Source organism: Otolemur garnettii, unplaced genomic scaffold, assembly GCF_000181295.1.
Source record: "Otolemur garnettii isolate 467f Iridium unplaced genomic scaffold, OtoGar3 scaffold00090, whole genome shotgun sequence".
Taxonomy (NCBI): domain Eukaryota; kingdom Metazoa; phylum Chordata; class Mammalia; order Primates; family Galagidae; genus Otolemur; species Otolemur garnettii.
Genome location: NW_003852485.1, coordinates 568218 through 586004, shown reverse-complemented (window position 1 = coordinate 586004; position 17787 = coordinate 568218). Strand labels below are relative to the sequence as shown.

The window sequence follows — 17787 nt, the reverse complement described above, 5'->3', positions numbered from 1 at the left end:
GCAAATCTCACTTCACGGAGAGGATTCGCCCTTCATCTCCGCCCATACACTGACCTCTACCCTCAAAGGATAAGAGGCAACTCTGTTCTAACCCCGGACGCGAACTTGGACTCCCGAGGGCCACCTAAATCCAGACTCTGATTTCCTTCGAACAGCAGCAGCCTCTCAGACACACTGACAGCCTCACTTCTCTAGACCCTACTTCACTAGCCCCTAGCCTAGACTTGGAAGCGAGGAGAAATGATCATGTTTTACAGGGACAAGAAAGAACACTGCCTCCGAGAGGAGCGCGAAGCTGCAAATTTACCTCACGCTGACTCAGTCCACACAGCAGATGGTGGCGGAGCTGAAAGGGAAACGACCTCCCCAATTTCTTTAAGTACCGCTTAATAGCAGCTAAAGCGCGTCTTTCAGTACAAGGCACTACGTTCCTGTGAAATCTATCCTCGGCTTCTAAGAGCTTTGTTTACGCACATGGCACCGACTCCTGAGCTCACGGTGCCCCCGTCCCAAGGGCGACCTGCGGGGCCAGGCCTCTGTCTGAGAGCCCAGCGCGGCCCCCGGGGCCCCGCGCCCTCGGGCTGGGCCTGGCCGGGCTCCGCGGCCCGCGCCCTCCCGCCGCACGTGCGCCTCCTCCTCGGCGGGAGTGGGCTGGGCGGCGGGGTCCGAGGGGCACGGCCCGGGGCCGGTGGAGGATTGCATGGATGCACTGCTGCACTTCACTCGCTACACATGCACCGTGTTTTATACTTTTCATCCTCTTGTTTAGTTCTTAGGTGTGGGAAGGGAGAAGGAAACACAAAGGAAAATCAGTCGTGGCTTTTCTCTGTGGTAGACAAAACTCCGCAGAACGCCGTCTAGTGGCGGAATTGTCCAGGGGAGGCAAGTCAGTTTGATCCTCCAATTTTCATTTTAATTGGAAAATTGAGGCCTCTTTATATCAGTCACACTGCAATAGGGCCACAGGACAATCTCTAGGTGGTAGTATATTTAGTCCCGTAACCTGAGGCTAGCCCAAACTAAGCGAGAACGGTGAACCATTTTCTGCCTCTTTCCTGGATCACCTCTCTTTGGAGACAAAAGTACAAAAATCGCTTCTCCACGAGGTGAAGGCAGATCTCTGCGACTCCTTAACTGAGAGGCAGCGCCCTGGGATGGAATTCCGTATTTCTACATTAGCTTTCAAGAGATGGGGATCTGGCCTGGGGGGGACTGGCACAAGGATTCCACTATAGAAAGGACAGAGTGGTGCACCCAGATACCTCCTCAAAGCAAGCTGTAATTAAGCTCAGCGGGTAAAACGACCCTTCTACAAGTTTGTTCTACGGGGCCTTCATCACAGCCCCGCCCAGTCTTCTAAAACCATCCACTAGAGAAATGTAGGCCGTTCTGTGTTTGCATTTACAGATTCGCCATTCACCCACAAGGCCTCCTATGTAAGACTAGAATTTTAGAAATCTGCGGTCAACAGCTTATCTTGACATGCATTTAAATCACACTCTACTCTCACCCAACGCCTCCCGCCTTTATGAAATTTAAAGAAATTCTTAACGCCTTATTTAAAGACCCTCCTTTTCCTGTTCGTATTATTTTCAACTACACAGAGAATCAGATAAGTATGATGAGGACTGCGTATATTTTCCTGGGGTGGGGGGAAATCAGCGCAGAAAAGTGAAACTTGACTCCTAGGAAACTAAATAATTGTCAATAATAAGAGGAAAATAATTTCTGGTAGTGCCATATAACAAATTTAAGGGGGAAATGGGAGGTTCCCATTAAACAGACTGCCCATATTGGAGTGGAGACGGGCTAGTCTTTCCTAAACCTTTAAAGGTAATCACCTATAATAAATTATTTTCAAACTGTAAACTGTTTTCAAACACCGTTGTTAGTGTTTTACCAGGTTTATTTTACTTGTTATACACAGACGATACAAACGAGCAAAAAACAAAACGTTTCTCAATGGAGTGTGTACTTGTATAAATTATTCAGTTCACAGACAAAACGAAACAAATATAAAAATCACAACATTAGATTTACAGAAGAGCCAAAATATACACACGTTTAGACCCTGAATTCCTATTAGGAAAAATCCCCCCGTGGACTGGAATCTAGATTGAATATTGTGTATGATGCATATTTCACATTAATTTTAAAATACAAAAAAGTATAGTTTTGCTACACATTAGAAATCCTACTAATCTATTTCCAGGGGGATTAATGCTCCTTATCAAATATAACAAGACTTAGAGGAGGGGGAAATCAGCCTTACTTGAATTAATGCTAGTGTTCTCCCAAGAATATCAAATTTCAGCTGTTCCTAGGTGGTGGGGAAGTCATTTTCAAAACTAAAATGCAGTAAAATATACAACTCACACAATTCATCTTCACTAGACTACACTATAGTTACCAACAGTTCAGTCATCTATATCATTAATAGAGTATTCATTACAAAGATTTACAGCATAGAAAGGTGGAGGAGGACTGAAAAGATATTCAGAAACAGTTTGTCAGCATATTTGGCACCTGCACAGACCAGTAATGGATTTGGCACTTTGGGGAAAAACAAATAAGGCAAAATAATATTGCTGATATGGAGCTATTCTATTCAGAAGGAAGGGGGGAAAACATACAACTCCAGTTAACTTTGCTTTGCAGGCATCATGCCACTTAATCGACTTGCCTATGAACAGACACCTATCCTTTACAGGTGTTTGGGCAGATTCTCCTTAGCAATTTGTGCACACTAGGGCACATAGTTATTATTTCATGCAACCAATTGAGGAGAAGTGAGAAACCCATCCACTACTGAGTATTTCATGTTTCTAGAGCCTTCTAGAATTTGTTAATTAACTCACGAGAAAATTTAAAAAGAGAGCAAAAAAGATTTAAGAAAGAATGAGAGAGAGAAGAAAAAAGAAAAGAAAAGGAAGGAAAGGAAAGGGATAAAAAAGGTTAAGCATGAACTGGTTTTGTGCCTTGACGATAAGAATAAAAACTAGCCATTCGTTACAATAAATTAACACTATGTACAATCATTTCACAGGCTTTGTTCCACTAAAATTATTAACATCCCTACCATCCATCCATCCATCCACTCGGGGATAAGAAAGGACGCGCTGGGTGAGTCCAGGTTCTAGAGTCAACATCCTAGGGTTAATGGGGAGGCCGAGACTTGGCGGGTCGGAATCGCTGCTGCCCGACAGGACTGCCCAGGTCTCCTAAAGGTGAAGAGTGTCATTACAAGAAAGAGAAGGAGGAGGTGAGAAAAAGACGAGGGGGAGGAGGAGTGTTAGGAGGATAACTTCACAGAAGGAGTGAGTAGGAATGCCTAACCAAAAGGTTTACAGCAAAGTTGAAGGTCGGTGTGCTAATTGCAGAGACTGCTGTGCAAAAAAGGTTAAGATCACACTCTGAGACCTGCACGTATTCGCTGCAGACGGTCATCGAGGGTCAAATAAAATGAAGGGGTGTGCAAAGTGGGATCTGGGGAGGAGTAGCTGGGGAAGAGCTGTGAGGGGCTGGCTGGGGGTCCAGGCCCGCGATGGGGCCGGGGCGGGCAGGGGAGGCCTAGCTGTGCGAGTAGAAGCCATAGTAGCCGCTTATGTCCTTGGCGCAGTTCTTCTCGCAGTCCCGCTGGGCCAGCACCTCGCTCTTGAGCGGGGATGAGCTCTCGGACACCGGCGTGTCGGCGGGCGAGATCCGCCTCCGCTTGGCCTGCTCGTAAATCCCCGAGTCGCTCGAGTCGATGGACTTGATGGAGGAGGGCGTCTCGATCCAGCTGGAGTCGGACAGGTCCTTGGGCTTGGCGTCCTCGGCGGCGCCGGGCGGCAGCGGCGAGCGCTCAGCGGCCAGGCCCTCGGCCTCCTCGCCGAGGTAGGGGTTGGCGCCCGCCATGCGCGCGGCGGCCGCGGCGCTGTTGGGCCAGCAGGGCAGCACAGAGCCGGACTTGGCGCCGCAGTACTGCGGGGGACTGCGCGCGCCCCAGCCCGACGGGTCGGCGTAGTAGCCGAGCGGGCGGCCGGTGCAGCCGGCTGCCTGCAGAGGCAGCGCCTTCACGCCCGCCGCCGCGTAGGAGAGCAGCGTGGCCGCATTGCCTGCGAAGTCCGTGGCCGTGTCGTAGGCCGAGGCCGCGAAGTCCAGCCGGTTGTTGGCCGGCGTCACAAACCAGCGCTGCGGCGACGGCGCGCCGGGGTCCTCGGCCTGCTGCGGTGACAGCAGCCCATTGGTGTGCGGCACGCTGCGGTCCGTACCCGGCCCCGGGCCCGCGCCCGCACCCGGGTGGAATCGGGCCTTGGCGTAGTTGCTCACGAACTGGTCTTGCAGGAAAGAGCCGGCCATGGCATAGCGGGCCCCAGGCACGATCTGGGAGCGGGGTGAGTCGTTGGGCGAGGGGGTCAGGCGGTCCATGTCGCAGCCAGTGTAGATCCTGCGGGGCAGGGAGACAGAGAAAGAACCGAGGGGTGGCGCAAAGGTCCCTTGAAGGGGTGAGGGCAGAAGGGAAGGCCACCTCCACTTTCGCCCACCCCACACCCTCCATCTGTAGCTTGCCTTGCAAGATGGAGACCGCAAAAGGCCACAGACCTGTATCCTCTCCAAAATAAACTGTGGAATTAGAAAGGGGCCAATTTGTTTATGAAGGGACCTGAGCAATACACAGAACATCAAGAGAATAGCTTCCCTCTTCACTTCCTCTCTCTTGCCAAGTGTACAGAGGTCACAGAGGGGCACAAGCAAGCGTGGGGCTCTCATCTCACTTCTCCAAGATATAAGACATTGAGGCAGGTTTACCCAAAGGCATGCTATTTGCCCAGCCGGCCTTTCCTCTGCAGTCAGAGTTGCTGAGAGAAATTACTAAACAAGGTGCCCACCCTTTGAAGACCGCCTGTGTCCATATGATTGTTAAGGTGATTCCTCTCCTTTTTCTAGATAGTTTAAGAAACAACTGCCGCATCCCTTATAATAATCATAAAAAACTGGCCTACCCCAGTGTTCAGACCCAAGGATTTGCTGCTAGAAGCCTCCAGGACTATCATTTGGCTATCATTTGGACTATCAAATGGCTATCATTTCCCCTGTGTGAGCCTTTACCCCCCACCTCTACTAATACAAACAAGATTTGCTATTTGGAAACAGTAGTCATCAATCAAAAATGTCTTTTTACAAAGAAAAGATGTTCTTTACTCTGACCTTCTCTCCCCATCTTTTGATCCATTACTGGCAAAAACTTTGGGGCAAACTTCCAGTACAGTTATCAACCTGCTCCAAGCAAGGAACCACTAACAATAGCTAACCCTTATAGAACTTGACTATGTGCCAGACACTATTTTCTCTGGGGTTGTACAGATGGGAACTTATTTAACTCACAACAATCCTCTGAGTTGGGTACTATTATTATCCCACTTTAGCGATGAGAAAACTGAGGCAAAGGGAAGTGAAATAACTTGCCCAATCACCCGCAGTGATTGTGTTGTTGGGAATTACCTTGGATAAAATAATCAAAGATTAACTTTAGGCCCAGGGCCTAGAAAATCCCATTGGAATTGACAGGAAACCAAGGATTGGATGAAGATTGGTAGAAGTGTTTTCTCATACACATACACACATGCCTCCCTTTTTATTTAGCTCACACATAAATGTTTTAATCTTTAGTCAACAGACTGTTTTGAAGGAGAGCCTCAGTCTTGTCAGGCCTTAATCCTCTGGGGAGGAGATTCCCTGGTGAGTGGCCAAGCAAACTCCTGGTACCCCCTGAACTCTTACACCTCTCCCTATTCCTCCAAAATTAAGCCATGCCCAAGTAACCAACATAAAGGGGGAAAGAGGGAGTATCACAAATGACTCAGATCTGCTCTGTCTCCTAAAAACTAAGATTGTGTGTGTGTAGGTAAAGGTGCTTTTATGAAAAATGTACAGTGACTTAAGATCAGAGAGAAGTAGCTTTTCAAACAGAAGGCAGCCAGAGGAGGAGGGGCAGGTGAGAGTTAGGCTGTGGCTGCTCAGCTTCATTCTGTTTAGTGCACAAAATTTCCCTCCTGAAATTTAATTCTAGTTTCAAATAAGAGAAGTAGAGGGAGGCAGGAAGGGAACATAACTAGCAAGGTGCAACTATCTTCTCTGTTTATCACCACAATATTTTAAAAAGAAAAAACAGTCTGCAAAAGATACACTTTAGATGCCCATCCAGGTCCCACCCACTTGGGATTACTGAAATGATTTGTGCAAAATAAAACGCTTTTGAACAGATGTTCACAACAGAATTAAAAGCTCAAAATCTACAGGACTCTCCTCCAACATCTCCAGTCTCTTGGGCCACACACTTTCTACTGTGCTGGGCACACCTTTTTAGATTGTGAGGACTAGAATAGCCACATTTTTATTCTAGGGAATCATATTGATGAGGCCTGCTTACTTTGGACTACTTTTGAAGGGTATAATATATATATGATGACTATAAGTAGTAATATCAATATTCCCCTTTCAATTTGTTATAAAATCAAGAGAGAAGATTGATATCTGTCTTTCTCCACACATTTAATCTATTCCTACTCAAAGACAGCTTTCTTTAACTTTTTAGCTCTATCTCAGATACTCATGGTAAACCATGAAATTAAGATATATGTACCCTTCCCTTTTATGGTTAAAAAAGAGAAAGTGGAGGACCCCCACAATCTAGACTCAGATTTTTCTATACAACAGTATCTGAACTCTTAGACTCCATGACTAGACCCTGAATAAGAGTGCCAGGATAAGCCCAGAAAACATTCAGTTCATACTCATCGTCACTCCCCCCCACCACCACCAGAATAGCCTTTTGATAGAAAGGAGATAAAGACAGGTAAGGGAGGCCTGAAGAAAAGGGACCCAATACATGTAATTAACTAATACTTAGATGCAAAAGATAAGAGGGAATGTTTTTCTTTTCAAGCTTATTAGATAAATAATACACAAGCAACAGCATCTGAGTCCTTCCTTAAGCCTGAAATGACCTAACTGTAACAGAGGTTCTGCTCATGAACTTGCCTGTGGTTGGTTGCAAATTTTTATTCAGTCCATGGTAAACTTGCACAGGAAATGCTATTACACAAAACTTGGAAATGGGTAAATAAAAATCACATATGCCAAGGAGACTGTAACCACTGCCAGAGCCACATGCACTTTCAGGCAGAATTGCCCGTTTCAGACAGACAATCTGAGCTGAGCATCTGCAGTGCCACATACAGCACCCACACCCGGCAACCAGGGCAGCTTCCCCAGCCAGCCAGCCAGCCCCAGAGGCTCGCCAACAACTTTGTAATTCACAGGAAAGCTAAAAATACATGGAGGAAACCTTTGACCAAAACCAAGAAAGTATCAAGACACAAGGTAACCAGGAAGCCAATTTCTTTTTTAAAAAGAAACAACTTTGTCTTCGCACATTCTAGCTTCCAAAAGCCCAGTACATAATAATCCACCTTTGACCTACAGCCCAATTCCACAAACTACAGGTATTTGAGAAGGAAGGTACAAAATTACTTACGTGTCATAATTATCCCGAAATCCCTTTGCAAAAGGATTATGATCTATTTTCAGTTGTGTAATCTGGGAAAGAGAAAAAAGAATGAATGTGATCTCACCTTCCATACAGGAAGACTAGGTGTTTGAGAATATGTCTTCTGCCACTTTTACAGGAGCTTAAGGCCTCCAATTTTATTACATACCAAGGTTTCCTAACTGAAAAATTTGAAGAAATGGAGGGAAAGAAAAAAAGGAAAAGTATCAGGAAAGTTAGGAGGAGCATGGTTAAATTAATGATGTCTAAAACTAAAGGATTGCTTTCAATTAGCTCTCTTATGTATTCTAAATTGTTTAAAACTCACATTTTTAAAAACTTATTACCCACAGTACACTTACTCAGACAAAAATCTTTAAGGGCAACTTGAATTCGCCAAATGTTGCTTATTTTAATCATTTCATTATATTTAAAAATTGATTGCATCTAATTCACAGTTTGAGAAACTGCAAGTTGCATCTTAAAATCAAGTTTGATTTTTAAATAATGTTTTCTTTCTGATATTTTCATTTAAGTAAACAACAAACACACACACATCCCAAAAAACCCCTGTTACTTCGAGTAGTCAAATCAGCCACTAAAATCAGTTTTTGCAAACTTGCAAATACTGAAGAGGTTCAAGGGCTAGAAAACTCAATCCATAGAAAACTCAATCCGTAGCCCTCAGTAATTTGATGCATCGTGGTTTTTACATAATAATATATATGTTCTTTTGCTCTCACGGAACAGTGATGTTTGTTCATTTCAGCCATCAGTTCTGAGGTTTAAAAAAAAAATTTTTTTTTAGATGCTAAAGCTTGCCAAGGATAATGCAGGGGGAAATCTGCTTGTTTTCTAAAGGAAAGAGAGACTTAAAAAAAAAAAAAACAGATTTTAATCTGTTCTAGTTTGAGGACCAAATTGAAACTCTCAAAAGAAGAGGACCTATAAATTCTGGCCTCTTCTAAGGTGGCCCGGTGACTCGAGAGTAAGACAAATTACAATCATTTTCCCACTGGCTTGGTATTTAGGGAGGGTGCCCAGCAGGCCCCTAGCCTTGTGCCTCAAACGCGCAGCGGAGCCAGCTGTTGCTGATGTTAGAGCTGTTGGTGCTGCTAGTGCTCCAGCCCTGGATGGCCAGGGGGATGCTGACAGGTGAGAGAGGTGTCTGAGCCGTCTGCCGCGAGCCCAACCCGGAGGTCTCCTTACATCAGTGTTCTGATAGGCGGTGACGGCGATAAACTGAGTCTCCGGGAAAGTGAATGTCTGCACGCGGCCCGGCTGGCTGGTGTCCTCCGTACCGTCCTCGTTCACTTCTACCACATGCAGGCGGGGCTGGTACTTGTGCAAGGACTGTAAAACCACCATCTGTCCGGCGGAGAGAAAGGAGAGAGCCGGGCGGCGTGTTAACACGGTAGCTGTCCGCGTGGCTGTGTGCGCCCGGATGCGCGCCGCGGGCGGGCCGAGGCAGGCTGGAGCCCGCCGGCTGGGCTAACCCACTGCGGGACTCGCCTGGGTGACCGGATGGCTAGGGCACCGGAGGGAAGCGCAACCCGACTGCCCGATCCTCAGGGCCCTTCTCCTAGTTCTCCTTTAAGGAGGAGGAACAAAGATTTTTCACAACCTGCAGATCTCGTGGAGTTCCTTCTCAAGATCAAACAGTATTTGTACTTGGAAAGGTCGAGAACTCCAAATTTGGGCCGAGGGGAGGTGGTGTCAAGGAGCCCAACTTTATAGATTTAATATAAATTTGGGAGATGGAAATAGAATTTTTGAAATCCTTTTAATGAAGCAAAGAAACGTATTCAGTTTCGAAAGCTGCTTTAAATTGCCCAACTGGATGCTAGGGAGGAAGGGGTGGTAGAGAGAGCGCGAGCGCAAGAGCTCTTGAGCCACTGACCTGCCCATTGTTGTTTGAAGCTCCTTTGTTGTTCGTAAGTTTTAATTTTCCAAAAGAGATTTCTTGGCGCATCCAGTGAGCCCCAGTGTTGGGGGAATCCGGATGCATATAGACCCGATTTCCTAGAGAAAGAAAGACGTTGTTTACATATGCCGGGGGCACTACCCAGTCCCAACTCCTCATCAAATAGGACACACACACACACACACACACATACACCTTACTCCACTGTGAGGCCCATTAACTGGGGCTTTTTTAGGCCGTTCTTTCTTCCTATTAACTGGGGGTGATGTGATTAAAATAGATTTTGCATAATCCTCCCCCTTCTCACTGCTCAGTCTGTCCCCTTGTCCCCTCGTTTCCTTTTAGAAGTCATTGGCCGATCGTTTTAAAAGTCGCTCGAGCCAGTCCACAAAGGCTTTAATTAATCATTCTCACCTAAATAAGTGTCAAGAAAATGTGTTAATTGGAAGGACTTGCCTTGCACATTGGTGTCCGCTTTGCCGCAAGGAACCCATTTGCCTCCTTGAAACCTCCAGTGATTGGGATCCGCCAAAATCACATCCACAAAAATATTGTAATGAGCCGTGGGATCGAGACCAGAAATGTTAAAACTTAAAAAAGGAAACATGCGCCTATTTAAATTAAGGGGTGGGGGAGAAAACAAGGAAAAAAGAAACATAAATGTTAAAGATTAAATGCAAGAAGCGGGGCGCCAGATAGCAAAGCAAAACTTGTACTTGCAGCGTATATGATTGAATGTTTGCTGGGTTAGTAAAGGGGTGGTGGGAGAGGAAAAGAAGTAAAACCCAAGCCTGGGAGAGAGGCGGAAGAGCTGCAGGTATCACTGCTCAGGTGGAGAGCGAGGTTGGGACCTGCACCTCCACCTGTCCGTGCATGCCGGCGTTGAAGCGTCCCTCCTATCTCTCTGCCGCTGGCCGGGGCTCTCCTTTTCTCGCCTTCCTCTGGCCACTGACAGGCTCTCCAACCACGTTCCAAGAGCGGAGTTCCCCCCACCAACATCACCGTGGTGGTCATCCCTTCCACTTTCCCCTTTTCCAAAACCAGCCAACCCTAGGGCGCACCAGAGTGCCTTCCGCTCCGCTCCCGACCCCAAATCTTCGCTGCCATGGCGATCACAACCTGGGTGCGCTTGCCCCTGGATCTCGCCTGGACCAGCGGCAGCCAACAATGTAGTATTACCTTCCCTGTTTGGTGATGATCATCTCCGTTTGGTGCCGGTGAAATTTCAGCCAAAGGGGCCTGTTGCACAGGTACACCTGCGCTTTGCCCGGCACCAGCCCCGGCTGGGTGGAGGAGAATTGGTAGAACGGGGCTCCTTGGTAGGAGTGGCCGTACTGCTGTGGATAGGGGTAGCCGGCCGTGGGGTAGCCCTGCGGTGAGGAGTTGGACAGGAGGCTGTTGTAGGCTCCGTTGGTGATGACCGGGTGGTGGGCCATGTAGCGGCTCGGGCTGCCGATGGAGAAGGCGGGATGCGCGGGTCCGTGCTGGCCGGGGTACGGGAACATGGCACTGGGAGCAGTGGCCGCAGACTGTGGCTGGCTGGACTGAGAGAGGAGGTAGCGATCTGCAGCAGAGCCATCGAAACTGTGACGAAGCTCAGAGACCCCGTCCAAGACAGGAGAGAGTTTACTTCTCTGGACGTCCCCTGGTGAGTCCTTGGAGTCAGGAAAATTGTCTGTATCTGACTGATTCGTCATCCCCCTGGTAATTTTTTTCAAAGGTGAACTTCTCTCCAGGTTGTCAGTGGTCGAGATAATGGGATGATCGTGCAAGACAAGCTCGGATCCGCCTGAATGTGGGTAGCTGCTGCTCACATTGAGAAATTTCTTGGAGAGCATGATAGAAGGAGAAAGGCAGTGCTCCAGCTGCATAGCTCTAGAACCTGAACACTCGCCCTCCTGTCCCTGGGTTTTAAAGTCCTATTTATCATAAACTAGAAATCCACAGACCCCCTCACTAGACAGAAAGCACTTCAACCAGCAAATGCTTCTCAAAGGTTTGATTTACTTTTTTTTTCCCTGGGAGAAGAGATTGGCCAATTGACACTATGCAGCAATCAGAAAAGGCTCACTTTTGATCTTGCTGCTTGTGCAGCCGATGAAACGGCTCCTGCCATTGGTTAACTGCTGACAGTAATTTAATTAGATAGACATTAATTAGGATAATCACCTGGCTCCTGGTCGCGACGATCATGGCAAACTGAAGGGGATGATTTTATTGTTGGCTTGGGGGGTGGGGAATGTGTGTTGGTTTACGTGAGCACTGTTGTGTCACCTTTAAGCTTTGTGACCACTGCTTTAGGAAGATTCAACGATGTGCAATTTACTAAACATTTCCTACCTTCCCCCCCCCCTTCCCCTCTTTAGAGCGGAGAGGCGGAGGAGGGAATTCAACGATGCTAGGAGACTTTTCGGATCTGAATGAGCCAAATATTCAGTTGAATGTAACGATTTCAAGTGCAAAGTATACAAAGCGCGAGCCGGTGGCCTCTTCTCGCCCTGTAAAAGTTCCAGAGTCTGTCTTTTCCAGTTAATACAGAAGCACACAACACCTGAGCTGGTGCTTGTGAACAGGTCCTGCGTGTCCTCGGTGCCCCTCACCCCCACCTTTCTAACTACACACAAATAAATAAATCACTGCTGCTGAGAGCCACAGCGATAAGCAGGAGGGGGGGAGAAGAAGGGGTAAAAGGCAGCAACTCACCCACCAATCCACCCACCTCAGGAAGGTTCGGTTTCTTAGTTGAGCACAGAAACGGTGACAATCTATGATCTCCTTTTTAAGTTTTGAAATAATCATAAGCTGTCAGGCTGAAGTGCCTTAATGTATTTGCAGTGATGTTTACCGGGTCTTTACTAAATATTTTATCAACGAACTTGGTTGCAGATTATCTGAAGAGCATCTAACTGGGGGCAGGCGCAATGTGTCCTTCGCCTCCCCCCGCACTTCCTTCTCTCAGAGGTACTGGCTTGCCGACAGGTTCAAAAGCCTCGCCAGGAAAAGAGAGGGCCGAGTCCCTGTGCAAATGGGTTCGCCAGAAGCGCTGATCTGGGGAGACAGAGTGGAAGTGGTGTCAACACAGTAATCGCTGCTGAAGACTGTGTGTGTGTGTGTGTGTGTGTGTGTGTGTGTGTGTTTAATGTTTATATAATCTAGAGGGGAGAAAAAGAATCAGTGCCAGTAATTTTGAAAGGAAGAAGAATTTAAGGAGGAATAAAGAAAATAATCAATTTTAAAGAATGTTGGCATACATATAAATAGCAGGAGGCCTAAAGCAACCCTAAGCTGTAGGGATGAGATCTCCCAGTACCAGCTCTACAGAGAAGCCCAGTCCTCGGCCTGGAACCAAAAGCTGCAGAGGCTTTATCTGCCCAAAGCTGCCTCCCGCAGTGCAGCGCTTGCCAACCTGCCCTCCCGCGGCTTTCCTCCGGGACGCCGAGCCGCGCGGGAATGGGGAGGAGCGCAGCGCGGGAGCTCAGCTCGGCCCTGCTTGCTGGCCCACCCGCAGGCGGGCTCCGCGGGGGAAACTGAGCCGCGTCAGTGCAGATTCTGGGGGCACACACCTGGGCACCTCGAAGCAGTAGAGCCACTGACTTCCCGGGCCAGGGCAGCACCCCGGCGGAGAGCAGCGCTGGAGACGTAGGGCGGGTGGGGTGTTCCTGGAAGTGGGCGGAGTGGGGTTAACCGGACTCACATCACCTCTGTAGTGGGTGGTGCATTTTCAGACAGGCGCCTTGTGGGCCGAGAGGTCACCGCTGAGCCCGGACTGCCCCTCGAGGCCGGCTGGGTGCCTTGGATGCAGAGGGCACCAGCTGCGGCCTCCAGCAGGGCACCACAAGCAAGGCCCACGCGGCGGCCTGGGCAGGACAGGCTGATGACCAGCTGTCCCACACTCAAGCCTAGACAATCTTCTGGGAGAAAAATAAAGCCAGACCCATTTTTCCTTTTGAAAACAAACCTCCGCTCCTGCCAGAAAGCTTCATAAGCAAGCAGGGTAGCTGTTGGGGCGTTGGAGTGCAGAGGGCGTGGGGGGAAAGTAGCTGATGCCACTTGACGCTTGTTTTTCTTCTGTCCCTGACCTTTTACCGCCATTTGTTAACACAAGAGACTTTTTGACCTATTTTGGCCACTTTTGTTTTCTCTTCTTCCATCATTAACTTCACTGTCCTTGAATGTGTCTCCCTCAGCTTCCAAGGGTACCTTCCTCTGTCCTCAGTGGGACACAGAGCCTTGAGTGTGTAGGGAGGTGGTGAGGCCGCACCTGGGCTCTTTTTGAGGCTTTGCCATTGCACTCTTAACTGGCTTTTTAAACAATTAAGAATACTAAAATGAAATGTTATAGTGTTAAACGGGCAGAAAAGGGATGAAGTGCACCTTCCTCAGTTTCTAAGTAATTGAGTTAGAAGATAAATGTGCACTCTGACCCACTTTGGATCATCAGTATGGAATTCAGTGCTTCTCCTGTAGACTGCTTTGAATTTAAATACACCAAAGAAGGAAAACGAAGGCTTGAAGGCTTTCCTCACTATCACTACACCTGTCAGCCATACTTCCATAGACCAGGGCTTCTCAAACCTTACACTGCCAAGGAACCACATCTTGATTGCGATTCAGTAGGTCTGGGGTGGGGCTTGGATTCTGCATATGTAACAAGCTTCCACAAGACCTAGATGCTATTGGTCCAGAAAGATCACACTTAGAATAGTGATGCTGGAGATTTCAGTGCCCCCATACTAGTCAGAAAAGCAGGGACATTTCTGCAAGCGGGAGTTTGGTTTCCAGAGCTGCTTTACCTCTGCATAGTGGATGAGTAAGATGCGCTGCACACACACATACACACTCTTAAACAGCTTATTGAGTTTGTGACTAAGCACACCTTGTCAATGCCTAACTGGGCCTAGGGTATCAAGTTATTGCTAAAATAGCTGTACACTCCAAGATAGAAGCGAGGCTCTCCTCCAAAGGCAGCCTGATTTTGATCAACTCCAAATCCACGAAGAAAATGTAGGGTTTTGCTATGGAAGACTTTGACAAGGTTCTGAAATTGTAAATGTCTTCAAAAGTGAACCAAGTAGTGGTATATGGCTATGAGGAGTTTAGAAAGGTGAGGTGATCAAATAAGATCAGAAGACAGGCACTGTTTAAAAGCTTTTTTAGTCACACTACTCACTCCGGGCATTTCCAAGAGACTACATAGGGGGAAAAAAAAGAAAGAAAGAAAAAAGAAAACCAAAACTTCCCATCTGATTATTGAGAACAGCCCTTTAAACAGTCGAGACCTTCAGAGTGAATATTGTACAAAAAAATTTGGAATAATCATCTGTGAAATAAATTATAGAAACTGATAAAGGAAAAAAATCATATCAGAAAAGACTGCACACAAGTCTGAATCAGGCTAAAGGCTAATTTCTACTAATACGTATTTTAATTGTTAAATGGCTAGATGTAATCTCAAGTCAAACTGTATATCTTACATAAAATATATTACCACTATATCTGAAAGAAAAAACTACAGAACAAGCAAGAAATGCTCAGAATACCTTTTATTCAAAAAAAAAAAAAAAAAAAAAAAAGGTCAGCAGCACCTGTGGCTCAAAAGGGTAGGGCGCCAATCCCATATGCTGGAGGTGGCAGGTTCAAACCCAGACCTGGCCAAAAACGGCAAAAACAAACAAACAAACAAACAAAATGAAATATAGTGGAAATTTAAGCCATTTCTACTTTGTTTGTAGTAACTTCATTAGGGAACCAATAAGAACCTAGAATTGCTCAAGTAGGACAATAATTTGGTATCCCATAGCATTCATAACACTTCTAGTAAATTAAGTCTAAATTGTTAAGTCCCTCAGTAAAACTTTCCTTTAATAAAGCCTTAGTAATATTTTCACTGTATTTTCAGAAGGTAGGGTGCAGAATGGAATAAAATCTGTTTCCACACCTTTAGTATAGCCAGTATTGTGCTGAACCATGAGTATTAACAGGTCAGTTACTTTGGTACATCAGGTGAGAAATAGGGTGAAGGTTGAAGTCATCTACAGAAACTGCCATTAGCTAAAAATCTTTTTCCTCTATCAAAAAACTGGGTACTTCTAAGTTAATTTGGGAAAGATAAGAACAAGTAGTAACAAAATCATTGCCTATAAGTTCACGACATTAAACTCATATTATGATGACTTTTCTCATTTTGCCTTCAAGATGTTGTATATACCATCTATGACAGAGGTCCAGGAGTGTGTGCAGCAACCCCTTCTTACACAGTCTCAAAACTGTTGGTGGAATGTACTCTTTTAAAAAACACGATAAAGTCTAAATTAAAATCGCTCCCTTTCTCTTCTTAAATGTATTCCTCTGAAATCCTTGAAGTATAATGTTAATAAGATACTGAGTATACAATCTTAGCTTGTGACAAATGCTTGTAATAAAATGTCATCTTTTCTGGGTTACTCACTAATGAGGTAGCCATTGATTAATGGCAGTCACTTTGCATTTGTGAAGTTTTGTTATCACATTGATGTTTTATGTGTTATAAGACCTTAATAAAATGCGAAAGGAAACATATCTTAGTGTCAGGTTTTTAGAGCACTGTCAAGTATTATTCTGCCAATTCCACCCCCCACCAAAAAGACCTCAGGAGACATAGATTGTAAATGTATTTTATTTTGTAAGCAACAATCAAAATATATTCGTGCTACTGATTTTTTCAAATATTAAATGAGATCTTAACAAAATTTGTCCACTTTGATGTATTCTTGCACAACTTTGGAATATGCAAAGACCCTGACTAAAGAAACAGAAGTAATTGCACAACTGAGACCGAAGGTGTTACAGTGCTGCAAATGATGCCAGATGTCTTACATTTAACCAAATACACCTTCAGAGGTCCCTTGATTTTGAGCATTAGGAACAGAGGAATATACATCGAAAGTATCACTAATAGCTTTTTGCGTTGCTTTATTTAAATACAACAGTATCCAACATAGCAGCTAAACACTGGACAATATTTGAAGTCATAAGTACATCCACATGTTCCTCCAAATGACGTTTGGGGTCCTAAAAGAAAAAAAAATAAGGAAAGAAAAAAGAAAAACAAACCTTATTATTGGTAGTTACTTAGATTTTTTTAGTAGCTCATGAAATTGGTAAAGAAAACCAGCCAAATTTATATATATTTTATATTTAACTTTCCTCCTAATGTTACATTTTTAGGATTTCTAAATCTGTTGAAAACTTAAGCAGCTAATAAAATAATAGGCTATACAATGAAAGATTGATTTATATGATCAATGCTATGACCCTAGATCAGAAATTTTTATAAAGAGTAACAAGGAATTCTACACACTTTGTAATCATCTTACTTAAAAAACTACACACACTTATGTGTGTGTGCATGCCTGAATAAATGGGTGTATTCTTTGCCATTCACATATTTTGAATGTCTGAGGGAGAACTTAATTCAAAACAGGCATACTAATAAGCAAGAGTTCAATGTGAATTCTCATCACTTCCTCATCTTGGTAAAAATCAGAATTCTGCATAATTTTAATATTTCAAGAGTGGTGATTTACATGATTCAAAAAATACTCTTGAATCAAAAGTCACTATAGTTGAACAAATTAAATACAATTTGGATCAATTCTAAAATGTTAAGAATAGTTCATGCAGCTATTTTGAAAATAATGTATCCTAGAAAATTATATAGGTATTATAATCCTTTAACTCAAATTTGATCAAATCTATTTTTTAAATAGACTGAGTAAAAACACAAAGCTTAAAACTGCCTTGTAATAAAGGCAATTCAATTAAAATGCTTAAATTTATGTTTAGCTGTTTCAGCTAAATCTGAAAACTCTGAAATAAAGGATAAATATTTTATGCAATAAAAAACTTAAAAGCATTATTTTCTTATGGTTTTTGTTAAAATACATGAGACTCTTAACTTTAAGCAAATGCTCTTATTTGGAATTATTTCTTGTCTGTGCTTTTCTAAACCATAATTTCAACTTGCTGGTTTCTTTAAACAACACAGGGATATAACATGCTACAAATAATTTCAAGTGACTAGATTACAGTATATACATATATATAAAGAAATAAGCCATAGGCCATTTTAGATGAAAAAGGCTAAGATAGACTGGCAGGAAAACAAGCTATTGGTCTGATGCCATTACAGACAGTTTTGCTTTTGTCATGCAGTAGGCCAAACCAGTGAGGTACGTACTGCATTCTAAAAAATGATTCTGATGATTATTAAACTTTGCCAATTATGTATTTTTCAGTTTCACTTTTATTTCAATTTAGCCCTTTATTTGCTGCTGTTAAATAAAATCTACTT

General features: G+C 44.8%; 2 protein-coding genes across 2 annotated transcripts in view; both read right to left on the bottom strand.

The window, feature by feature from the left end:
• Positions 1–1894: 1894 nt before the first annotated feature.
• Positions 1895–11642, bottom strand: TBR1 (T-box, brain 1). The gene is made up of 6 exons (XM_003795137.3): positions 10635–11642; positions 9912–10066; positions 9432–9553; positions 8741–8899; positions 7520–7581; positions 1895–4429 (listed from the first exon to the last, which is right to left on the bottom strand). Exons 1-6 carry the CDS (start codon positions 11324–11326, stop codon positions 3571–3573), a joined length of 2049 nt encoding a protein of 682 aa, XP_003795185.1. The 5' UTR covers positions 11327–11642; the 3' UTR covers positions 1895–3570.
• A 4450-nt stretch (positions 11643–16092) lies between these two features.
• Positions 16093–17787, bottom strand: part of PSMD14 (proteasome 26S subunit, non-ATPase 14) — a 94711-nt gene continuing 93016 nt past the window's right edge. Inside the window, exon 12 of the mRNA XM_023516335.1 lies at positions 16093–16505. Within this exon, the coding sequence (XP_023372103.1) occupies positions 16407–16505 (99 nt within the window). The 3' untranslated portion in view covers positions 16093–16406. The remainder of the gene's footprint in view (positions 16506–17787) is intronic.